We start from the raw sequence: 26,839 nt of genomic DNA, 5'->3' as shown, positions 1-26,839 counted from the left end.
CCCACCTCTGGCAACTGTGGGAAGTTAAACCTGATTAATTACAACCTTTGTGTCACATTTGAACCTGAGACAAGCTTTCATTTTATGAAAAGACCACCTTTTTCCACCTGTGATTTGTAGCTTAATTATCCCCCTGCCTCTGTTTGTCAGCTAAAACCATTAGAATTGACTATTCCACTGTACTCCTGGCTGCTTTCCCACATTCAACCCTGTGTAAATTTGAAGACATTGAAACTTTTGCTACTCATGTCCTAATTCACATCAAGTATCCTTCTATCTCCCTGTAGTTTTTCTGGCCCAGTCAAGAAAGGTCTTGAAGTTAAAGTTCTCATCCTACTTTCTAGTCGCTCCCTGAGTTTACCCCGGCCTATCTCTGTAATCTCCTCCAGCCTCCCAAGCCTCTCCGGTTTTCTGCGCTGCCCTAATTCTGCCCGCTTGACCATCTCCAATTTTTAACCCTCGACCATTGATGCCTGTGCCTTCAGTTGCCTAGGTCCAATGCTCCAGAATTCCCTCCTCTACTTCAACACCCCTCCTTTATTTCAAGTAACTTCTTAAAATCTACATTCTTTGAATACACTTCAGTCTTAGTCCTGCATCACCTTTATGTGGCTTGGTGCCATAGTTTGTTTTATAATGCTTCAGTGATTTGTTTTTTTGTATTGTTAAAGACACTAACTATAATGGTATAGATTTTTGTCAAACAAGGCTGTTGCAATGTCAGGACACCCCAAAACACTCAACAGCCAATTTGAAATTCCATTGTGGCAGTGTAGAGAACTATAAAAGCCAAAATGTGCCACAACAAAGTCCCTCAAATGAGAATTATTAAAATGTCTAGATAATTTGTTTTTGGTGGCATTAGTGTAGCTACAAATATTGACCAGAACAGCAACTCCTTGCTCTTCAAACATGCTATGGAATTTCTTGCACACAGTCTAATTCAAGTCACCTTGAAAGTACAGTCCCTGCCACAGTGGATGGCTCTCCTACTGGATGATGCTCCTGGATCATATTAATGGCTTGGGAGAGAAGGTTTATTTTTCAGAAAATTGGCACACGAAAACACTAATTTAGTGAACCATTTAATTCTTCTGTCACTGTTTAAATGGTTGGCTTAGGTGATACATTATGAGATCTTGTGAATAGTGGGAAAAATGTTTAAAATTCAGAGCCTCGAACATTTTTAAATGGCGAAAAAGTGAATTTGCCCTAAACCTTCAAACTGTCAAGTACAATGATTTATATAAAGGACTCTATTATTTTTGCGTAATAGTAAAAATATACCTCTCATTGTTATTTTCTTCCTCCCACATTATTGCCTCACTAGACCACCCTGAAAAGAGGGCAGCAGTCTGCTCCCAGGGCTTTAGCAAAGCTACTCTTGAGTCGGTCCTTACATTTGGCCATTAATCATTTTCCCAAATGGATTCAATTTTACCTTAGATTTAATAAAGCAGTCAGTGATTTTTACCCTGAAAGAACCATGGTAACTTTAGAAGAGAAAGTCACTAGGCAGCACAAGTTATTCCAAGTTTTACTTTGAGGCAAATATACCAAACACAGGCTCAGTTTAAACCAACATTATTAGAAATATGGAGCCTACAGTTTATTTTGATTCTTCAGTGGTTACAAAAAATAACTTTTAGGAATTTCACTGAAGAATGGGGAGGCCACCTGACTGTGTGCCAGCAATATCGTTGCTGCAGGAATTTTACTCTGTTGTGTTTTGTTAAGTCTGGAGAACAGCAACCAGCAAATGTGGAGGAAATAAAGATTGTTAAAGGGTCGTATTTAGTTTATTTTCAAGATTTTTAAAAGGCTGTAAACTATTTTCTGAACTTTCTAATACGAGGGTTAATCTTGATCGTTAAGATGTTTGTTTTCCTTCTTTCCTGTTTTCACCATGCCTCTGCTAAAGACTGCAGTCTAATTTTGAAGTGATTTGCGGTTTCTGACTGGGATTCCTCAGCCATAGCAAACCCAGACCTGAAGTAAGGCAAAGACCGCTTCAGAGAGAATGCAAGCACCTTTTTAGTGCAGAGTTTGAGAGCTACAAGGAGCTGGACTACTTCTCACAGTCCCTGTAATTCCCCTCTTATCAGACACACACAAGCTCCCACCCCCCCACCTCAAAAAAAATCAAAGAAGCTCCAGAGTTTGGGTTTGAAAAACCCACATCGAGCTGGTAGATTTGTTCTGACTTGCAGCCTGCAATTCATGCCTGGTTCTGCACAGATTTAGATCTTCTGTTTAACACTTCGATACTGTGTTTTTGTGCTGAAATTGTACCTCATATTTGCTGAACAATTGATGATTAAAGGGATTGCATTAAACCCCTGACTGTGTGCACTGCTCATGCAATGCTCCCCCTGCCACCAATCAAACAGCTTTGAGGTTCTCACCTATCAAAAGTCTGCAGAGTAGATTTTATTGCGATTCAGGAGATACTAAGTCCAATACAGTGGGTAGTCCATGCTTCAGGGTATATTGATACATAACCTGGGGTAGAATGATGGCTATGCTTTATGCATAACACAACAGCGTATTCATCACCTCCTTTTGAAGTGAACTTAAGATGACTGCCTTGTGTATGCCTTATGGTAGCAGTTACTTGGCTATGGTAGAATATACAGGCTACAAATTTCCTTGCGTTTACTTGGCAGTCCCCGGGTTGCAAACATGTTCCATTCTTGGATTTGTGCACAAGTCAGAACTCAATGCGATTTAACATGAACTAGCAGATTTTAAGTACAGGAAACATTCATATATCGATCTGAAAGTCAGGTGGTCCACGTCCCAGAAGTCAGAACAGTACTTTACAATGTCAAAATAATCAGTTCCTGCAAGTGTGAAGAGATCCACTCCCAGTTTTGTCTGTGGTTTGTCAAGAATACCATGTGCCATCAGCAGTTCTTGAGCTATCTTAGCATGATACTCTTTGATATTTGTTGCTCATGTTTGCCTATTAGAACACATTGCTTGCCTACCTCCATACTTGAATCAATTCCTTGGTTCCTTGCATGAATGTGCTTCACTTTCTCTGCAGTCAGTGTGTTTGGGGTAACCACTCTATTTTCTTCCTACAAAAGCCATCTTGGGCTGTCAGTTTTGTTATGGACTAGGCCGGACCACTTGAAACATTCTTAAGCAGGCAGCCCAGCCCATAACTTTGCAATTTGTTTCGGTAAGTGTACACTGAGAATTACCCAGAGTAAGCTAGCCAAGTTGACTGCTAGGTTTTAAAACAAACAGAAGTTTATTCACAAGATTACATGATGAAACGCAAAGAACAGAATAAAGAACCCCTACAGAACTCGGTCTATCCAAACTAGACTTAATTATGCTATTCCCAATACACACAACAGTCCCAATAAGCAAACCCCCTTAAAACACAGTTCTAAGGGCAGAAAAAGAGAGAGGGCCTGTTTTCACACAGCTCACTATTGAACTCCCAACTAGTTCTGGACTGAACTGCTCAGCTAGAGAGCTGACCACTCTCCTTCCATTATACAGGTCATTTCTAAAACATGACCACTTTGGTCTGAAGTCTCATCTATAAATAAAAGGCCTCTCAAAATCCTTTTCATCTCTTTACCAAACTAGTCTCATTGGAGCCCGGTCAGGTTTATGACCCCTCTGAAAAAAAATCAAGAACACAGTATCCTTGAGAAAAGGAACAGCTTTTAGAAAAGAAAGGGACCAGCTTTGTGATCCCTTCCCCCTTTAAAAAAAAATAACCATCAATATCAAAACATGGCTTCATTTTTAAAATGCTTCAAACACCAGGTTAGTAGTCTAAACACACACATATACTATACTAGCTATAAACCTGCAAACATGCACAACCACATGCAAATTCAGGCCACTGTACACCCACAGCCAAACGCCTCCATATCTCAATTGAGCCTCGATAATGCATCAACAATCAAGTGTTTGCAACCTGCCACATGCACAATTGTCAAATTGAATGGCTGCAACAACAAGCTCCATCTAAAGAGTCTGGCATTTTTGTCCTTAATATATGATTATCTCAGATGAATTGCTGGTAATATAAGCACTGAAATGTTGAAAAACACCAGGTTATAGTTCAACATCTGATGAAGGATCAGTGCTCCGAAAGCTAGTGCTTCCAAATGAACCTGTTGGACTATCACCTGGCATTGTGTGACTTTTAACTTTGTACACCCCAATCCAATACCGGCATCTCCAAATCATGACTGAAATGTTGTAATGCCAACACCAAGTGTTGAATATTTCTGTTGATGAACATTCAACTTCCTAGAAGAATAAGCAATGGGTCTTATTATTCCCTCGTCATCCTCCTGCAGGAGTCACGGACCAACACCCACATCACTGACATCGATAGCCACCTTGAAAGGCTTCATGTAATCCGGTGTGACTAATACTGGGGCAGTGGTGAGCATGGTTTTTATGCTGTTAAGTGCCTTTTGTCAGTCCACTGTCCACTGAAACTTCTTGCCCTTTTTTAACAAATCAATGAGTGGAGCAGCCACACCGCTAAAGTTTTACACAAACTTTCAGGAAAATCCAGTCAATCCCAGGAACCGAAGTACCGCTTTTTTTTCATCAATGGTTTGGGAAATTCCCCAGTTACTTTCATTTTCGTGTCCTGTGTGGCCATTTGTCAATGTTAAATAACATGGCCCAGGAAGGAGTCTTGGGCTTTGACAAATTCACTTTTAGCTATGTTTACCACCAAGCCTGCCTTCTTAAATTGATCAAACAAATCTGATAAGTGCTGTAAATGTTCCTTCCAAGAGTGACTAAAAATCATCAGGTCATCAATATACACCATGCAGTTGAGTAATCTGGCAACATCTTTATTAGCCTTATTAGTGGCTGGAGGTTTTTCATACCAAATTGCATGACTTTGAACTGCCTTTGCTTTTTCCGACAGAGGTCTTGGCTTCTGAGCAAGTTCAACTTTGCAATGAAAGTTGCTTGTCCCACATTTTGACACAGTCCTCCAACTGTGGAATTGGATATGCACCAGTCTTTGTAATGGTGTTGACTTTGCGATAGTCCACACATAACCGTTGGGTACCATCTGGCTTGAGCGCCATGACTATAGGTGAGCTCCAGTCACTGTAACTCACTTTGATTATGCCATATTGGAGCATGCCCTCTATCTCCTTCTGAACCTGTGCCAACTTTAGAGGGTTATGCCGATTAGGATGTTGCTTAATCAGAGCAGCATTTCCTATATCTACATCATGCATAATTAGGTTAATGCTTCCCAGTTTATTTCCACATATCTCCTCATGTGGTAGGAATATCTCTTTCAGGTCATTTTGACTACCTTGTCGAAGGTAACTCAATAATTTATCCCAATTTTTGAACACTTCCTCATTGTCCCATTTGATTTGAGGAATGTCCAATTCAGAATCCTCTGAACTTGGTTCTTCCTTCTGTGCTGTAATCATTAACACCTTCTCCTCTTGCTTTCCTTCCCGATCAAAATACCTTTTGAACATATTCACATGGCACACTCTGTGAGATTTCTTCCTGTCACCACTTAATTTCCTCTCTATTTGATAAAGTCCACTAAACCTTGCTTTTAAAGACTCGCCTGTAACACCAATACTTTATCCCCAATTGCGAATTTGTGATTTCTTATCCACTTCGTATTTCATTGTATGCTGTGATACTTTTAAATGTTGTATAGCCAACTGTCCAGTTCTATTTAATCGTTCTCTAAAATTTGTCACATAGTCCAAATTGGTGGTGGTGGGGGGGGGTCTCTGGATTCTGATTTATTAATTTCTCCTTAATCAATTTTAACAGTCTTCTTACTTCATGCCCAAAAATTAATTCAAATGGACTGATTTATTTGATGCATCTCTGATCGCAAAAAGTACAAACAGAATTCCCTTATTCCAATCATCTGGATAATCCTGACCATAAGCCCTCAATGAAGTGTTTGATGCCATCTCTCTAGCGCTGCCTGTGATTCAGGGTAGTATGCTGTAAATTTGAATTGCTTTACTCTCAAGTTATTCATGTTCTCCTTGAATAGTTTGGATGTGAAGTTTGATCCTTGATCTGACTGGATCTCTATTGGCAGTCTGTATCTAGTTAAAAAAAATTTAAGTCATTCTTCTATAACCCTTTTACATATGATGTCGCATAATGGGGTTGCCTTTGGAAAATTAGTCGACATATCCATTATTATTGATAAATACTTATTCCCACTATTTGTTTGAGGTAGGAGACCTACATAATCAATCAAGACTCTTGTGAAAGGTTACTCAAATGCTGGAATAGCTATTAAATGTGCAGATTTTATTACTGCCTGTGATTTTCCAATTAGCTGACATGTATGACAAGTCTGACAAAATTCAACTGTATCCTTGTGTAGTCCAGGCCAGTAAATATGTCTTTGTATTTTATCGTGTGTTTTCCTCACCCCTAAATGACCTCCAAGTGATAGCTCATGTGCCACTCTCAGCACCTCCTTTCTACCCTACTGGCAAAACAATTTGATGAATCTCTGCCCATTTCTCATCAGCTTGAATGTGTGATGGTCTCTATTTCCTCATTAAGGCATCATTTGTTAAGTAATAACACACAGGGATGCATTCACTCTCCTTTTTAAATGCCTTTTGATATAACTGTTTTAAGTTCTCATCTTTCTGCTGTAACTCAATCAGCTTAGCAGAGCTAAAGATACATGTACGTTTACCTATATGCTCCTTCTCTGTCCCACTTATCTCATCACAAAATGTCTCGGATAAAGCTATGTCAGCTTCCTTATCTGTGCCTTTTGAACTCTCCTGCTTCAACTTGTGCCTCTGTGATTCCTGGAAAAGCATCCTTCATTTCTTCACTTGCCTGTGTCTCCACTGGTGTTTCAACTGCAGTGGGCAACACGCCTAACATTGAATCAGTTATATCACTTACAAGGACAAATTGTATTCCTGGAGCTGAGCATTTGTCCATTTCTCCTACCACAAATTCTCCACTCTTCTCTGGACTGTCGAGCATAACTGAGCACTTTTTGTCTCACCATGAATGCCTGTTACCAGTAACTTTTTCTGGTAATAGTCCCTCAGGAGTACATATCTCCTCATCCTTTAGCATGACAGACTGAGAGGTTCCTGTGATCCTTAATATTGTAACCTTTTTACCAGCTACTCCTGCCCTATGTGAATAAACTTTACCCTTGCATGTATTTTTTTTAAGCAGATCTGGCACTTCCTCTTTAATCAACCTCCAATCATCTTGTACACTTTGAGGCAGTTAGAGTCAGAGAGTCATAGAGATGTACAGCATGGAAACAGACCCTTTGGTCCAACCCGTCCACGCCAACCAGATATCCCAACCCAATCTAGTCCCACCTGCCAGCACCCGGTCAATATCTCTCCAAACCCTTCCTATTCATATACCCATCCAAATGCCTTTTAAATGTTGCAATTGTACCAGCCTCCACCACATCGTCTGGCAACTGATTCCATACACGTACCACCCTCTGCGTGAAAAAGTTGCCCCTTAGGTTTCTTTTATATCTTTCCCCTCTCACCCTAAACCTATGCCCTCTAGTTCTGGACTCCCCCAACCCAGGGAAAATACTTTGTCTATTTACCCTATCCATGCCCCTCATAATTTTGTAAACCTCTATAAGGTCACCCCTCAGCCTCCGACACTCCAGGGAAAACAGCCCCAGCCTGTTCAGCCTTTTCCTATAGCTCAAATCCTCCAATCCTGGCTACATCCTTGTAGATCTTTTCTGAACCCTTTCACATTTCACAACACCTTTCCGATAGAAGGGAGATCAGAATTGCATGCAAAATTCCAACAGTGGCCTAACCAATGTCCTATACAGCCACAACATTACCTCCCAAATCCTGTACTCCATACTCTGACTGATAAAGGAAAGCATACCAATTGTCTAACTTCCCTTGTGCTTTTTGTTACTAGTCCAACAAAACTCCCAGGCTTGCCTGGTTTTCCTACATCTGGTTTTCCTCTAGCCCACCAACACTGATTTTGTGCGGCCCACTTTATTACAATGGAGCTTTTTAACTTCTTTGTCCTCCTCAGGGGTTTCTTCTTTAACCTGTGGTAAGTTATCCTTATGATCTTCACTGAGATCTACTTTTCCCTTTCCACGTGTGGATTTCTCTTTGCCCCAATTTCTACCCCTCATGGATTAAAATTGATTCTGGAAGCCAAACTGAGTTTTATGGACCAGCTCATAATCATCAGCCACTTCAGCTGCTAACCTTGCTGTTTTAACTCTTTGCTCTTCCACATGAGTTTGCACATGAATTTTTGAATTCCTCCAAAATAATTACCTCTCTAAGGGCATCATAGGTTTCCTAGCTTTTTTTTTTGTTTTGAAAGCTCTTATCCATGTATCGACATTACTCTGTTTGATTCTTCCAAACTCAGTCTAGGTTTGATTAGGGTCTAGGGTCCCTCCTTAAGTTTCCTGAAACATTGTCTATAGGCTTCTGGTACAAGCTCATATGGACTTAAAATGGCTTTTTTCACCTCCTTATACTCCCCAGATATCTCCCCGATAGTGATGCGAATACCCTACCTACAAGTTTCGTTTGGATCAACAAAACCCACATTGCCACTGACCACCTTTTCAAATGAGATGAAAAAGGCTTCCACATCCTTCTCATCAAATTTAGGCAATTCTTGAACATACTTAAACAGTTTTTCGCTGAGGTTCTGACTACCAGGGGCTTGCTCATCCTCACTCTCTTCCCTGTGAAACCTACCCTCAGCCTTTATCTGACTTTCCTTTTAAGTGTCAATTTTTTTAAGTTCAAAAGCTTTCTCTCTTTCTGTCTCTGCTCTCTCTTTTTCACCCTCTTCTGACGCTTTCTCTTTTTCTCTCTGTTCCACTACTCTCTCTTTTTCCTTCTCCTACTTTTAATCTTAACTCTAACTGTTTCATTTCTGCTGCCTTTTCCTTATCTCTCGACTCTAACTCAAGCTGCTTCATTTGCAATTGAATTCTTGCCATCTCTATAGATTCTGATGGTTTCCCCAGCAAGTTTAAATGCTGAGCTACGGCTGTAATTATCTCTCCTTTTCTCACAGAAGCAGGCAGTTCCAATTCCAGCTTGTTGGTTAATTCCTGCAGCTTGATCTAATTCACCTTTTGCAAAACTTTCAAACTCCCCACATCCACTTCCAGAAAACTTTTGATGACTGAAAGAGCCATTACTATCCCAAGCTTTGTCTACCCAACCAAGCCAACACTCGAAATAAAGACACTAGCACCTGCCACTCGCTGTTTAAAATTCTGTAAAGTGCCCCCAATCTGTTATGGACTAGGCTTCATTCCTGAAGAAGGGCTCATGCCCGAAACATCGATTCTCCTGTTCCTTGGATGCTGCCTGACCTGCTGCACTTTTCCAGCAACACATTTTCAGCTCTGATCTCCAGCATCTGCAGTCCTCACTTTCTCCTATGGACTAGGCTAGACCACTTAAAACATTCTTAAGCAGGCATAACTTTGCAATTTGTTTTGTTAAGTGTACAGTGAGATTTACCCAGAGTAAGCTAGCTAGGTTGACTACTGGTTTTTAAAACGGACAGAAATTTATTCACAAAATTACACGATGAAACACACAGAATAGAATAAAAAACCCCTACAGAACTCAGTCTATCCAAACTAGATTTAATTATGCTGTTCCAAATGTACACAACAGTCCCAATAAGCAAACCCCCTTAAAGCACAGTTTAAAGAAAAGGATCAGATGCTTACAGGTTGAAGTTAGAAGGGCAAAAAGAGAGCGAGAGAGAGAGAGAGAGAGAGAGAGAGAGGGGGAACCTATTTTCACACAGCTCACTGTTGAACTCCTAACTAGTTCTGGACTGAACTGCTCAGCTAGAGAGCTGACCACTGCCCTTCCATTGTACAGGTCACTTCTAAAACTTGACTACTTTGGCCTGAGGTCTCATCTGTTTGCATATAAACAAAAGGCCTCTCAAAATCCCATTCATCTCTGTACCATACTAGTCTGATTGGAGCCCAGTCTGGTTTATGACCCCTCTGGAAAAAAATCAAGGACATGGTATCCTTGAGAAAAGGAATCGCTTTTAGGAAAAAAAGGGACCAGCTTTGTGACAGTTAATTTTTGAATCTCCTTTGTCTCTTATAACAATCATTGTATTGCTAATGCTCTCATGCCAGCCTCTCATTATTACCTCTTGCTACGTTTGGAGAGTTTCATTTTTTGGGTAGCTTGCTTGATTAAGCAAGGAGCATACCTGTTATATTGTATATCTCTACTAGGTTGCTGACTTCCAGAGCATGACAAGCTGCTACATCACAATGAATCTGGAAGACTTCACACTCTGTTGTAGCACTCTCTATCTTTTCCTTGTTGAGAGTATTCATCTTGACAATATGTATGCAATTTTCAACTGCTTCCTTTCTTGTATACCACATCCAAATGATGTCTCTTTGTCTGGGTAATGTTCTTTGCAGACATTTTGGTGAAAGTAGTAGTGGCTTGAGGAAAACATGTTTATTGGCTCAATTGTTGGGACTCAATTGCCACTTTTGTCTCTTCCAAATATGTATTGATAAAGCTAAGATAATGGTGAGGCGTTCTTTCTTGTTTTGTGTCTAATGTCTTTCTGTTCCTGTCAGTGCTCTGGATGCAAATCTAGTTGGTTCACCTTGCTACATTAGGGTTGCCTCAAGTCCTACTTTGCTAGCATCACCCTACAGGGTGACTTCTGTAGTGGCATATTTCAGAATAGTATTTCAGCACTGTCACTGATGTCATTAGTTATTTGATTTTGGAGGCTGCTGCTTCTTTTCACCTACTCTAGTATGACTGCATATCCTTGGATGACAGTTGGTGTAATGTTCTCCACTCTGCTGACAAATTGAGCAAGAATTTTTGAATACAACAAATTATTGTACTCTTAAACATCTTTTGGTTGTTACATCACTAATATAACTCCCACCTTTTTCAGGACCATTTGCTATCAGTACATGGTCTATTTACTTTACTTTGGGCATCTTTAGTGCAATATTTTCTTATTCATCTTTAAGTTTACGAAGAGAGCTGTGTTGAACAACTTGATCAGATGGAAATAGCTTCAGACTGGCCTCAGAAAGCTGGAATTACCTCAGCAGAAGCTGAATTAGTCTTACATAGAACATAGAACATAGAACATAGAACAATACAGCACAGAACAGGCCCTTCGGCCCACGATGTTGTGCCGAACTTCTAACCTAGATTAAGCACCCATCCATGTACCTATCCAAATGCCGCTTAAAGGTCGCCAATGATTCTGACTCTACCACTCCCACGGGCAGCGCATTCCATGCCCCCACCACTCTCTGGGTAAAGAACCCACCCCTGACATCTCCCCTATACCTTCCACCCTTCACCTTAAATTTATGTCCCCTTGTAACACTCTGTTGTACCCGGGGAAAAAGTTTCTGACTGTCTACTCTATCTATTCCTCTGATCATCTTATAAACCTCTATCAAGTCACCCCTCATCCTTCGCCGTTCCAACGAGAAAAGGCCGAGAACTCTCAACCTATCCTCGTACGACCTACTCTCCATTCCAGGCAACATCCTGGTAAATCTTCTCTGCACCCTCTCCAAAGCTTCCACATCTTTCCTAAAGTGAGGCGACCAGAACTGCACACAGTACTCCAACTGTGGCCTAACCAAAGTCCTGTACAGCTGCAACATCACTTCACGACTCTTGAATTCAATCCCTCTGCTAATGAACGATAATACTCCATAGGCCTTCTTACAAACTCTATCCACCTGAGTGGCAACCTTCAAAGATCTATGTACATAGACCCCAAGATCCCTCTGTTCCTCCACCTGACTAAGAACCCTACCATTAACCCTGTATTCCGCATTCTTATTTGTTCTTCCAAAATGGACAACCTCACACTTGGCAGGGTTGAACTCCATCTGCCACTCCTCAGCCCAGCTCTGCATCATATCTAAGTCCCTCTGCATCCGACAACAGCCCTCCTCACTGTCCACAACTCCACCTATCTTCGTATCATCTGCAAATTTACTGACCCACCCTTCGACTCCCACATCTAAGTCATTAATAAAAATTACAAACAGCAGAGGACCCAGAACTGAACCCTGCGGAACTCCACTTGTAACTGGGCTCCAGGCTGAATATTTACCATCTACCACCACTCTCTGCCTTCGACCGGTTAGCCAGTTTTCTATCCAATTGGCCAAATTTCCCTCTATCCCATGCCTCCTGACTTTCCGCATAAGCCTACCATGGGGAACCTTATCAAATGCCTTACTAAAATCCATGTACACTACATCCACTGCTCTACCCTCATCCACATGCTTGGTCACCTCCTCGAAGAATTCAATAAGACTTGTAAGGCAAGACCTACCCTTCACAAATCCGTGCTGGCTGTCCCTAATCAAGCAGTGTCTTTCCAGATACTCGTAAATCCTATCCCTCAGTACCCTTTCCATTACTTTGCCTATCACAGAAGTAAGACTAACTGGCCTGTAATTCCCGGGGTTATCCCTATTCCCTTTTTTGAATGGGGCACAACATTCGCTACTCTCCAGTCCCCTGGTACCACCCCCGTTGCCAGTGAAGACGAGAAGATCATTGCCAACGGTACTGCAATTTCCTCTCTTGCTTCCCACATAATCCTAGGATATATCCCGTCAGGCCCGGGGGACTTGTCTATCCTCAAGTTGTTCAAAATGTCCAACACATCTTTCTTCCTAACAGGTATCTCTTCTAGCTTATCAGTCCGTTTCACACTCTCCTCTTCAACAATACGGTCCCTCTCGTTCGTAAATACTGAAGAGAAGTACTTGTTCAAGACCTCTCCTATCTCTTCCGACTCAATACACAGTCTCCCACTACTGTCCTTGATCGGACCTACCCTCGTTCTCGTCATTCTCATCTAAATTGAGATGATATTCTCCTGAAAGATATCATAATCCTGTCCTCTATGATCTGTTTTACAGTCAACGGTTTAGTGTACTGACACTTTGCAAATCTCAGTTGACACATTGAGGATTACCATTCCAAGATTTAGATTGGTTCTGGCTTCGATGAATGGCTTTTGCTTGTCATTTTATTTGTGTAGTTACAACAACAAGTGGGTTTGTGGAGTAGTATGTTCTCTTGGCATGGATAGGGTGTCATCATATAGCCTTAATGTTACTTTTGAGAACTTGTGGAGAAAGAAGAAAGAATAAAGAATGAATTTGATTGCAAGTTAAATGAAGAAAAATAAAATTTAACAAAAAAGGATGCAGTCATGCAAGAGCAGATAGATGAATGGCTTTTGCTTGTCATTTTCTTTGTGTAGTTACAATAACAAGCGGGGTTGTGGAGTTGTGTGTTCTCTTGGTATGGATAGGGTGCCATCATATAGCCTTAGTGTTACTTTTGAGGACTTCATTTTTGGATTGTCATGTTGAGCCACTTTGCACAGGTCGGTGGATGTCATGATATTGTGAATTGCACCACTGTCCATCTGACACTTTTTATATTGACCCAATGAACGCCTTCTGCAGACCTCATTCCAGTAATTACCAATCATGTTTCACCTCTCAAATTGACTAAACCAGTCTGTTTTATCATCTACAGGTGTAGAGTGATTCATCTGGATCTTCGACAATATCTCTCCCAGTGACAATCTGTGCCTGCTTTGTTGTATTTCATTTTGGTCATACACTTGTATGCAAAATGATTCAGCTTCTTCAAATAAGAACACGTCTTTCCTCTTGTTGGACATGCCTCCTTCACCTTTGAATAATATACTCCATAAAAACAGAAATTGCTGGAGAAATTCAGCAGGTCAGGCAGCATCTTTAGAGATAAAAAGAGTTACCGTATTAAGTCCAGTAACTCTTTTTTTGTGTGTTTCTGATCGTCCAGCATCCATAGTTCTTTGTTTTATACCACAATTTTGTAAATTTATAGGATTCTCAAAATAGTGCATTCTTTGTTTGCACCAATGTTCATCTCACAAGAAACTTAAATTCCATTTTGGGCATCGTACGTGACTGCCAGTGCAGACCATACAGGCTAATGTTTTTGTTTCCTGAAATTCCTTACTTTGCCATTACTTAAGGCTGTCACCGATGCCACTTTTACTTGAAAGGTGAATGATGATTCACCAAATGTAATCCCAGGGCTGATGTTACCAATGCAGTAACCACTGACTGAAATAGAGCATAGTGGCATTGATGCTCATGCTAGTTGGAATTAACAAACATACTGCTGGAAGCTTTAAGCAGTGCTATACCTCCAGAACGATCAAGAGAAAGTTTGCAATGTGTCTTCACTCTCCTAATTTATCAGGCATTGAACAAATGACCTCTTGATGTGTTTCAATGACTAAGATCGAACAGCTGTTGCAGAAAATGGGAGTGACCATATCAGTAAGGAATTTACAACAGTAGTAGCAAACTACCAAGTCTGATTGATGTACTTTCAAACATTTTTGCAGATATTCCAACAAGTATCACAGTTGGTTCATTTCTATCTACAAGATAACTAGCTAGCTGGTCTTGTTTATTACTTTAATGCTGAGATATTCAAATGTCTCATGTTTTCAGCTTCCTTCAGACTTGTATTGTAGCTTATGGCCATAAAATATTGAATAGTATAAATGAAGTAGGGCCTTAATTTTACTTTTGTGAATGTTGGCAGCATAAGTTGGACAGCCTTGCTCTTTGCTGCTTCTGATTTGCTTCAGATATGTTGGCTGTAATCTATTGCTCCTATTAAGTACTTTCCTTTGGAAAAAGTAAATATGTTGGCTGACTGCAAGTTTTGTTGAAAAATTTCAAGGGTTTTCATGGCCCTAATTATTTCTGAATTGCGATGCCTCTGATGATTGAGTGGTGCTGTCAGCCATCAATTCCCATATGTGCTGTGTCAAATGTTTGTTGAGATGAGACACAGGAAGGAAGTTTTATAACTTCTCTGACTTTTCTTTTCTTGTCCCTGCAATCTGTGCGTTGTAAAATTTAATTTTCCTCTTTCTGCAATGCCCAATTCTACTGTAATTTTGTTATGTCAACATTGTTGTGCAGCATAATAGTTCCAATGGGGTTGATATTCATATTACATTGGCTCTACCTATTCTACTGATCTCACACAGTCTGAGAGTGGAGCTGAGAAGTTCAATCAGCTCCCTAAGGCCCTAGTAATTGTGCCTAATCAAATAAACTCGTGGTTATTGCTATCATTCAAGAAGTCTTCTTCTAATCTATGAATAGTTACTGTTCTGTAGATATTTAGTGGTGATGTGAACAATCACTAAATAGACAGGTTCAAGATAAAAAAGGATCAGTGGCAGTGAACTGCCACAAAACCCTGATGCAAGGCCAGGATTGTGTCCTGACTGAGCCGAAGACAAGATCGTGTGGCACCTTTTGCCACGATTGGGTTCAGGGTCTGCCTGGGGACAGATATTGGAACAGTTTGTGGAATCAGAAATTTCCGTCTGCCGGGTCTAGATTGGTGATGCCTGCTGGCATCAGGGTAAGGAGACAGCTATAAGTAGGTTGTGAAGGCAGAAAGAGACACGTGCGATTTAAGGGGAGAAAGCCTCTACAAGAGGATTATGGTGGGATAAGGGGCTGCAAAGGTGTGGACAGGAAAGCTGCAATAGATGGGAGAACTTTTTCAAACTTGTGAATGGAGGAATATTCAGCTAACTGGGGTCTAAGTAAATGTAAATTGATTGAGATTGCATTTCTTGCAATCTAGTTTAAGGTTACACAAGTTCAAGAATTAGAATAAGCTTTACAGTGTTATCACACACTTGCCTCAGTACAGTGACAAGGTTACAATTAGCCACTTACTGCAACATCTAAGGTACAAATGTACCTAGGTGCAGATTCTTAAGTACAAACACTTAGGAAAAAGTTAGAAAAATAAAGAAATTTTTTGAAGTCTAGCATTACAGACCTTCATGTCATCTTAGGTATGAAAATGCAAAATCATAGAAATAAATTAGGAAAATAAAGAAATAAAAAGTTCAAAATAATAGTCTTTCCAACCCAGTCCGTGCTGTCACCTAGCCTCCAGATGGTGCCGGGTCTCGTCTCCAGACCATGCCAGTCCTCACCTCCAGACTGTGCCATGCTTCACCTAGAAGCCGGGAGTGCTGCGAGTCTGCTCTGGATTTCCTTCAAGACTGGGAAGACGGCACTGGCTTCACTTTGTGGCGTAAGGCTGGAAGTCCATGCTGAGCCTGGGAAACTGTTCTGGCGCTGGGAATCTACAATGACTTCACTTGAGGCTCAAGCACGAGAGGTAGAAAAAAAGAAAGGGTTGTTATATTGGAAAAATATGGTAGATCGTACTAAAATGAACATCTTGATTAGATTAGATTACACAGTGTGGAAACAGGCTCTTCGACCCAACAAGTCCACACCGACCCGCCGAAGCGCAACCCACCCAGACCCATTCCCCTACATTTACCCCTTCACCTAACACTACGGGCAATTTAGCATGGTCAATTCACCTAACCTCACATTTTTGGACTGTGGGAGGAAACCAGAGCACCCGGAGGAAACCCACGCAGACACAGGGAGAATGTTCAAACTCCACACAGACAGTCGCCTGAGGCGGGAATTGAACCCAGGTCTCTGGCGCTGTGAGGCAGCAGTACTAACCACTGTGCCGCCCACCACTGTGCCACTGTGTTGCCTTCAAAACATCTTTTTAATTGTTAAATTTAAATCTGAGATTGAAATTTAAGGTACAGTAAAAAGGGTAGTCATTGCTTGGTTTAAAAAAAAGAGTTTTGTATATATACACAGAAACCTATTAGCTGTGATCTCTCCAGTCTATGGAAGTTGTGTTTGGGTGATGGTTTTTCATACGTAGTAGTGTGTGTAAGTTTATTTTGAAAAAATATTTGTTGCTTACCTGTGCTTGCGTCCTTACTAATTTCAATACTGTAGTATCCAGAAGATCAATGCGTTCCTTATGTGTTGTGGATACCTATTTAATGGAGAGCTTATCAAAGGATGTCAATGAATTCCTTCTAATTCGGTTTCTGTGTGAGCTCAAATGCACCACAATAGAAAGCATTGTTACTATGTGACTACATTATCTAATAAATGAGATAATGAGAATTACAAAATAGTCCAAAACCAAAAAGTAGCCCTTTAACATAATCTTAAGAGGAGCCCTTAGAAAAAATAATGACCTTTGCTGCATTCTAGTGAAGGAGGTAAATATCCCAAGCTGCTAGCAATGATTAGCAGAGAAAATCCTACAAACGTCTGCGTTCACTAATGCGTGACCATATCAGGCGCTTCCTAATTGCAATTCAAGAGCACCTTACTGCTGTCTTTTCATTAACTGTTCTTAGCATTTGGAATGGGTACCCTATATTTTAGTTCCCATCAGAAAGAGGAACTATGTGTCTACATCTTATTTTCTAAGTTAAGACTTTTTTTTTCAGTTTTTTTAAAAATTAATTTTCTCTTACATGAGCATTTTAATTGTCACAAACAGGAGGCTATCAGCTGTTTAACCTTAAAAATCTACCACAATTATTGGTGGCATGGTGGCACAGTGGTTAGCACTGCTGCCTCACAGCACCAGAGACCTGGGTTCAATTCCCACCTTGGGCAACTGTCGATGTGCACATTCTCCCTGTTTCCTCCGGGTGCTCCTATTTCCTCCCACAGTCCAAAGATGTGCAGGTTAGGTGAATTGGCCATGCTAAATTGCCCGTAGTATTCAGTGAAGGGGTAAATGTAGGAGAATGAGTCTGGGTGGGTTGCATTTCGGATGGTCAGTGTGGACTTGTTGGGCCAATGGGCCTGCTTCCACACTGTAAGTAATCTAATCTTAAAAAAAAGTAATGCCGCCATCATTAAAACTGAGACCATATAATTCAAAGATGTAGTTCAAAGATTGAATGCAAAATATTTCCCATTAGTACAACTCAGATGTCGACCATATAAGCTTAGGTGCTAATTAGAAGAATTCTCATGATTTTTCTAACGTAACTCTTAACGTAATGTACTAAATTTTAAGCAGGTTAGAAACAATTGTTTCATAATGACTCCTTGGCTTTCTCTGCCTGAACTATTATCCAGTTGAGTGCCCTGAGGAAACACATTGTGGAGATGAGTATTCCTCAGCCAACAAACTAGCTGGCATTTGTCTATTCTCATTATTCAGGGTACAGCATAATTTTAATGTATCTATGGAAATAAGTGTATAATTAGCCCATCTCTTATTCATGTAGGATGATGGTGAAGCAAGCTCACTAATGACCTCCCCTCAGCCCCCAACCTTTTCAGGAATCTGCATTTTGAAGTTGGAGAGAAAGATTAAGTTTAAAAGAAATTCAAGTCCTCATGATGTTGAGGTATATAATAACATCTCTGAACTGATTGATTAGGAAAATATTTTGATGCTTTTTTGAGTGGTGGACGAATAAGTGATTTAGGATATCGATAGAGGGTTTAGACCTTTTAAAGAAAGTGATTAAGAACAAGATAACCAGGTGAACCTGATCTGATTTGGGATATTAAAATTAGGAGCAAAACAAATAGACCACATGTTTGAAGGAAATAGATTTGTATTATTTTCATAAATTTAGTTTATTATGCATGGGTATAATTTGAAAATCACACAACACCAGGTTATAGTCTAACAGGTTTAATTGGAAGCACTAGCTTTCGAAGCACTGCTCCTTCATTAGGTGGTTGCCTGATGAAGGAGCAGCACTCCAAAAGCTAGTGTGCTTCCAATTAAATCTGTGGGACTATAACCTGGTGTTGTGTGATTTTTAACTTTGTACACCCCAGTCCAACACAGGCCCCTCCAAATCATGGGTATGATTTGATGCAACTCAGGATTTACAGTGATGTCAAAAAGCATTAAAAGCAAAGAATGTTATGCACTTTTAAAATAAATACAAAATATTTTTAGTAATTTATGAACAATTGTTGGGAAGCAGCAATTTAAATTGAAGTTCTCAAAGTCCCATTTTGCTATTTGAATTCAATTTCTTTGTTTAAAATAAAATGTTGTTGTGTGAGGGATTGCTGTTTAACTCAAGGTCTAAACACAATGATTTAATTATCATTGTCTTCTTGACATATGCTGAGCTGGAATACTCCAGCTGTTTTAATTCCAAGAGACATTCTAATTCAACTCCGGAAAGAATTGGAATAAACATCAATCAAAAGACACTGTCAGATTTCCAGGTTTGACTTGACCGTTTTTGCTCCATAGAAAGTTTGGGAGACTATCATGTTCAGTTTTTAATCCAGATTAGCAAACATACGAGAAGCACATAAAGGAAAGATGATTAATGTGTTCAGAGTTTGGTCTCCCTTAAGAGTGCAAAACTTAAGTGATTTACAAGCCTGTCGTGGTAATCAATAAGCACCTCATGGAAATTTTGATGGAAGGGCCCATTATTGTACCCACTAAACAAGGGTTGACAAGAATAGATTTTCCCCTCAGATCAGTCAGTCCAGTTTTAAACAGAAAGCTATGAATGTCAGCAGGCCCAGAACCAGTGAAATAGATTAGTAAACAGTTGTTTGTTTAGGTTGCATGTGATATCTCAAGATGATATATGAAGGGTGATGTATACAGTATTTGCAAAGGCATTTTATACTAATTAAACTAAATGCATTTGATCTTTTCTGTTGCTTTATAAATTTGTTCAGCTCTAATGCTTTGTATCTATTATTATGTTATGCCAAGTATTTTCACAGTTCAGCTAAAAGTGATGAGGATACACATATATGAAATGCACAACTGTCAAGTCCAGTTCAAAAGAGAATACTATTTCTGGTGTACTGGTGTGCTCGAGTGGATCTCTGTACAAACACTTTTTTATTTAAGCGGATATTCATTAAAATGTTATCTTCAACAATCTTGCGTAGCACCAAAATGTAGATTGAATGTTATGGATTTTAAAAAGAAAACAAAATATTTTAATGAAATAGTTGTTCCCAAAAACGAAATCACTGCGACTGTCTCAAAGTTAAGATTAAAAAAGGCAGCAGTAAGAAGAAGATACAGATGAGTTTAATGAGCTTTACTTTTTGGACAATACATTGTTGGCAGAGAAATCCTTAGTTTGGCAGAGCAGTAGAAATGACGCCAAGCTATGTTGTGCAAATTTGTGCAAGCTCTGCAGGAGAGGACAGTTAGAGCCAATGTTAGTTTGTTACAAATATCTTATTCGTGCACTACCCAAACTCTTGGGAACTGTTCCTCGACAACATTTTCAGTTTTATTTAGTAGATTTAAATTGTTTAAGACTTAAACTTTAGAATATAAATTAGGATGAACGTCATATATGCAGTTAAATGCAAACTGTTCTCAGCATGTTTTGTCTGTGTTTGAGAATCGCTAGTACGGAATAACATTGGCACTCGGATACTTGTGATGAAACTTGAAGTTGGGCTAGCTGATTAGACTTCCATAAACATGTTAATGTGTTTATATGGTTAGTGTTGGTATAATCAAGAAATTGACATTAGATCATCCAAGAAACTGCATGCACCACAATGCAGTTTCAAAAACATCCAACTGTAAAAATGAGTAATAATGATACTGGATGGAATCTTACAGAGCCCTGAGCAAGGTTGGATATGGTGAGATCTGGGATAAAATTGAATGAGAGGTCAAGCAAGACATGTCTTGACTTCAGTAGCAGCTCGGATCTTTCATTCACTTGCTGAGCAGCGAGACAAGTTTCTCACTGAGCAGTGGCAGGTTGCCAATCAAAGGGGAGTCTAGCTTGTTCAACATCTTGTTAACTCTGCAACTTGCCTCATTAATATTCAGCTTCCTGTTTTGCCAAACAAGCTGGATGTCAAGAGTTCTCAGCATGAAGGTGGAGCAGGTACCTGGTGACTTCAGAATGCCATTGACTGTGAATGACCTCTATGTTGGACACCTGACACCAACATCTTAATGTCACGGGGCACCAATTATATGTACCCCATGTTCTCAGACTTTAGCATCTGAGCCTGTAAGAATCCTCATGCCACATCTCCAATCGACATACAGCATGCTTCTGTACCTTGCACTGTACTAGCAACCATTATGCTAATAGAATATAGAATCCCTACAGTACGGAAACAGGCCCCTCGGCCTAACAAGACCACACTGGCCCTCCGAGTATTCCACCCAAACCTATTGCTCTACACTTTGCCCTGACTAATGCACTAACCTACACATCCCTGAACACTGTGAGCAATTTGGCATGGCTAATTCACCTAACCTGCACATCTATGGATTGTGGGGGCGAAACTGGAGCACTTGGACGAAACCCATGCAGACACAGGAAAAATGTGCAAACACCACACAGACAGTTGCCCAAGGCTGGAATCGAACCGGTGACCCTGGCAGTGTGAGGCAGCAGTGCTGACCATTGAGCCACCATGCTGCCCCCAAAGAACAAGAACACTACACACCCAGCTCATGGATTAGAACAGCCTATATTTCCACACTCTTGTTCCAATTCACTGGGGTAGCACGCTGGAAATGGAGCCCTACTATTCCTGGAGTTGACACAACTTTAAAGATGTTCTAAAATACACAAAGTCTCTTAATCTACCTGATCTTCAGACCAAGATTGAAAGCGTGGACCAATCAGGCTTCTGTACTGAGCAGAAATTACTATTCATTAAACGTAATTAGCCTCTAGTTACATGTAAACATTTATAAACCATTGTCAAAAAAAACCACTACTACTTAAAACTCTAATTCCCGTAAATTTGTCTACGCATACATAGACAGGTGACAATAAGTTATTGGGCAGAAGGGTCAACCTAGAAGTCCAGTAGGCCTTGCTTCAGATTCTGTTGTTCATTGCTTCAGTCACCTATGTCCAGATGCTTGCACTATTTGGTGAGAGATTCTGGGTCACTGGTTCCCTTATAAAATGTCTCTGATTTTCCAGTTAAAAGTCACATCAGACACCAACTGTTGCAGGGAAGATAAACTACTATTCTTCAGGTCTAGAGTGAGTTTTGACTGTAGAGAACAGAGAAATGACTCCCAAGCTGGGTAAGAATTAAACACATCTGTCTCTGTCTCTCTTTCTGTAACCCATTTCAATTGTCACCGACTCAAATTTCAATTATTGCTTCTTCAGACAGTTATTAATACAATACCTTCAATGGGTGTTTCGTTACTTGCTTTCAAAACATACAGCCCCCTTTTCAAATACTTATTTTAAAACAGCTCTTTCTTATTTCTAAAAATAATAATTTTTTTACACACTAAGTAAAAAGATAGTCCTCACACTCTCTATGTGCTGTCATAGTGCTCACTCTCTCTGTGAGCCTACCTTCATGTTCAGTGTCCCCTCCTCGCATTGTCATGCCATGTTTCTTGTACTGTGCCCCCTCAAGCAGAAGTAGTGGACTCCTGTTACTGCTGTCTTGCTTTAACGTCTAGTGCAGACACAAAATGAGGAAGCTTGTTCTAGCTGTCAGCAATTCTTCATCAAGAGCCTTCACACAGGAGGTCCCTAGCACTGCAAGGAGCAGCCTTGGGCTTGGATAGAGTCAGTCAACAGCTCATGGTGGTCAGACTTTAGATGCTGCCCAACTAAGGGATGAGCAGCCGAATTTGGGCAGCGCCCCACCTGTTGTGACTCTTTCTGCGCTGTAGATATTTTATGAACTATAACACAGTGCATCATGTTGGATAGCTTGGACCCATTATGAAGGGTTCTGCCCCAAAATGTTCACTCCCCTGCTCCTCTGCTGCTTGACATGCCGTGCTTTTTCCAGCTCCACATTTTGTTGACTCTGACTTCCCAGCATCTGCAGTCCTCACTACCTCCAAGTTGCCAAAAACCACACTGTAAAGCCTCTGTGAAGGAAGCCCACCTTGAAGAAGCTTCCCTCCTCCCTCCACAAAAATCACAGTGGGTCTGTCTCCCATTCCACCCTCAGTCACCTCCTCCACCCTGAAGATCTTCAACCTCATTCTGAAATAATCCTATTACTGCAGCCACATCTGCGTCCTCAGCACCAGCCTACGTAACCAGTTTATCCTCTAAGAGTCTAAGATGTAGGGTTCTATCCGGAATGTTGACTCTCTTACTCCTCTGCTGCTTGACCTGTTGTGCTTTTTCCAGCACCACACTTTTCATCTCCAGTTTGTAGACTGATAAGTGAAATATTTATGTGTTTCCATCCCATCTTCAGAACCTTCTCAGGCTGGTAGTGGCAGCTGCTTTTGAATCTTATGAAGGTGAGCTTGGGTGGGGATTGATAACAAGACATTTGATCATAAGAGGAGCACAAAATGTTAGTGAAGGCCTCATGACCATGCTGAAACTAGTGTTCCCTGGAATCTAACCATGTCACTCCACCTCAGAAAACTTTACTGATTGTGGCAACTCCCTGGGGAGATGCCCCAAAGACTGGGGCATTGTTGGCCTCTGTGATACAATGTCACAGCATTCTCACAACATTTTATAATATACAGTGAGTACAAATCCATTCAATTCCTTGATTGAAATTTTAATGCATTTTCCATCCTTGTAATCTAGCCACAAATATGGAACATTGACAGAAGTTGTATAAACTAGCTTCAAACTAAAATCTGTATGAAAATTACCTAATAGTAAAATAAACTATAGAAAACAAAATGCCCTGCCTCAGCTTTTACTGTCACTTTTCAACTCCTTACTCATTGTCTGATAGCTGTATTTTAATCTTCACTTTGACTGTGTGAAATTTTGCTATTCATTGCTGTCGCCATTACTTGATCATTGCCATTGACTCTGCTGTAGAGCATCTGGGTGCCTCTCCTGAGTCTGAAGTGCTGGTAATTGTCAACATTGAAGACACCATAAGGCAGATATGTAGCAAGATAACCTTGTAATATAACATTGCTTCTTAAAAGCCTTACTACTGATGAGGTGCAAATGAAGCCCTTAACAGCAAATGTTTGAAGGAGCCACTAGCTGTTATAGATTAGTCTGCAAAGACAACTTTATCCTGTACTTTTGCCGATCATACAATTAGAAATCCAAATGAGGAAATGCAAGGAGCATCTTTGCCATGAAGATAATGACGCGCCAATACATTGTTCTTGGAACATACAGTTCTTTTCCCTGGGTCTTTTTTTCCCTTTTTACATTCTTTACATTTCAATTCTATCTGATGCTTATTCAATCAGTAATGATTGAGAGGTAGAGATGAAAGGCAGCCTGCAGGAACTTGCTGAGTCCAAGTTTAGTGTACCAGCATCAGCAAAGAGGAGGGTGTGTACATTACAATAATAATAGAAGTGAGCCAGAACAACAACAGCAACAGTAAAAACACTGACAGATTGGTCTTGACATGAACTACTTGATCTACAGAGACCGCAATATATCCCTGTCACTTCAAGCATATTTCAACTTCAATATGATTTTTTTTGTTTTCTCTCTATTGATGTGGGACTTTGAACAACTTATCTTGAATCTGATTTTGTGATCTGCATATTAGCTAGAGAGAATTATGAATTACTAATGTTTTAAGTTAAATGCATCAAGCAATTGTCATTCAATTCAGTTGTTTTTTAAAAAAAGAATTGTCATGTCAGTCAGAAGTTAATGACAGGCTTTTGGGGTCAAGGCAAATGACTATACAAGGTGTAGTGATAGGACTTTTGTGACTGAACAATGCAACATAGGGACTGATGCTGCATCTGAATGAGGAGTAGGATTTATTTGAGAGAGTGTACAATACGTTATTTTCCATCTGTTTTAAATGGATAGAAAGGCTGCTGATCTGCAAATTCCTAAAGTAAATTCTATGCAGGTGCCATTGCCATTGGAAATGCAGATTTGTAGAATTGCCCCAACACTCTGATTGTTAGTGGACTACAGTATTAGCAAGCTAATCATTGCTGTTTGCTCTTTTCAGTGATGGAGGAGTTGATTGTGGAATTACATCTATTCCTGGAACTTCTTGACCATGAATATCTAACCACATCTGCCAGAGAGAAAAAGACTGCAGTCTGCAACATCTTACGGAGGATCAAGTCAGTGTTTGGTAAGTATACAACCATAACACTCAGCTAATTAATCTTACTTCTAGAAGCATTCAACAAGTAACCATGGGTCACAAAATTCATGTTGTCTCCAATTGCAGAATGATGGTGGATCTGTTGAGTGGGGCCAGCATTTCATGAGAAATCGGTATTAGAGACATAACTTCAGGCCGTACTCCTAGTAAAATAGCTGCTGAAATTTCAGTAGGGAGAGTGTCAAAACAAAGCTGCTTCACTCCCCCAATCAAGGGGGAGATTTCTGCTCCCTGTGCCACTATAAGAACGTTAATAGATTGCTGCTGACAAAGGCTAATATTGATTCTGTTGAGGCTCTTGAAGGAGAACAAGCTGCTTAAAGTCAGGTCATTGTTGCAGAGACATGTTCAGCTTTCAATGTGGGTGGGTGTAACTTGCATTCTAGCAAGGGAAAGGATCCTTCAGAGGTTCAGCCCAGTAACTGAATTTAAAACATTTCGCAAAGCTAATATTATTGCAAGATAACAACTTGTTGTTGACTAAAGTGGAAATGGCCCAGGCCTTACATTAATGAAGCAGCTTGAGTCTGCCACTTGTCCCAGTGCAGCCACTCATGGGATGAAATTTAATTCTCATCTGAAGGTAGGTTTGGAGGCAGAGGCATGTAATTGGAAAGGTGGCTTCCTGCCACTGTCCCAATTAGATCTTGGGTGGGAAGGCCTATGGGTAGTTGCAAGGAGTTCCTTTTTGTTTTGAGACATTCAGTTGATTGAGGGACCTGGCTTCGGGAAGTGGGGAGAGGGATTTTGCTGTGAACCATCCTTTTGGCCTTTTTCTCACCCTCTTGTACGTATGCAGCCAGCAACCCCTTTCTCTCGGACATTATAGTTCACTCGCTTATCCTGGGTTCCTGGTGTGTACATTGCCAGCAAGGTTCAAGGTGCTGGTGAGACCACATCTGGAGTGCTGTGAGCAGTTTTGCTCCCCTTATGTAAGGAAAGATATCATTTTATTGGAACAATTCAAATAAGGTTCATTTGGCTGATCCTGGGAATGATGGGATTATCTTTGCAGCAAAGGTTAAACAGGTTGGGACCTTACTCATTGCATTTTAGAAGAATGAGAGGTGATCTCTTTGAAACCTATAAAACTCTTAAGGGGCTGGACAGGAGAAATGCTGAGAGGATGTTTCCCCTCTTGGGAGAGACTAAAACCAGACGGCATAGTCTCAGGATAAACGGGTGCCAGTTTAAGACTGAGATGAGAGGGAATTTCTTCTCTGTGGATTGTGAGTCTTTGGAACTCCTTACCATGGAGAGCTGTGAGAGCAGACCCCCTTATGTACATTTAAGACTGCAATAGACACTTAATCAGTAGGGGATATTAAGGTTATGAGGAAAGAGCAGCAAAGTGGTTGTGAGGAATGTCTTTCAGCCATGATCCTGTTGAAAGGTGAGTAGACTCAAGGGGCTGAACAGCCACCTCCTGTTCCTGTTTCCTGTTGTTTTATAGCAGAATTATGGGGCAAGATCTCCAGCATCAGGGTAACTGTCCTTGAGAAACCTTTGCATCAACAACGCAATGCAGGCCTAGCAGCCCACTTCCAGCTTATTGGTGAGAGCCCTGTCATCTGGAGTAAATTCGTCTTTGGACTTAATAGAGAAGAATATTGTTATCGCACCAGCTCAACCAGCCATGGATGGAGCAGCTCAATCATTTTTTAAAAAATTAATTAACAAAAGCTTCTCTCCACCAACATTTCAGAACAATTCTCTTGTTTAAAAACAAAACCATAAGCATTAAAATCAATACTTGATTTGCCACCTCAGAAGATA

General features: G+C 40.5%; 1 protein-coding gene across 2 annotated transcripts in view; it reads left to right on the top strand.

The window, feature by feature from the left end:
* The window catches only part of afap1 (actin filament associated protein 1), a 269,598-nt gene that overhangs the window by 109,602 nt on the left and 133,157 nt on the right, over positions 1-26,839 (top strand). For both annotated transcript variants that reach the window (XM_072577343.1, XM_072577254.1), the window contains exon 2: positions 24,902-25,030. In XM_072577343.1, coding sequence (XP_072433444.1) covers positions 24,902-25,030 — 129 coding nt within the window. The remainder of the gene's footprint in view (positions 1-24,901; positions 25,031-26,839) is intronic.

The sequence above is a fragment of the Chiloscyllium punctatum genome, chromosome 1 (genome assembly GCF_047496795.1).
Source record: "Chiloscyllium punctatum isolate Juve2018m chromosome 1, sChiPun1.3, whole genome shotgun sequence".
In the NCBI taxonomy this organism is placed as follows: Eukaryota; Metazoa; Chordata; class Chondrichthyes; order Orectolobiformes; family Hemiscylliidae; genus Chiloscyllium; species Chiloscyllium punctatum.
Note: the sequence above shows the minus strand (reverse complement) of the source record. Positions and strands in the feature narration are given on the sequence as shown.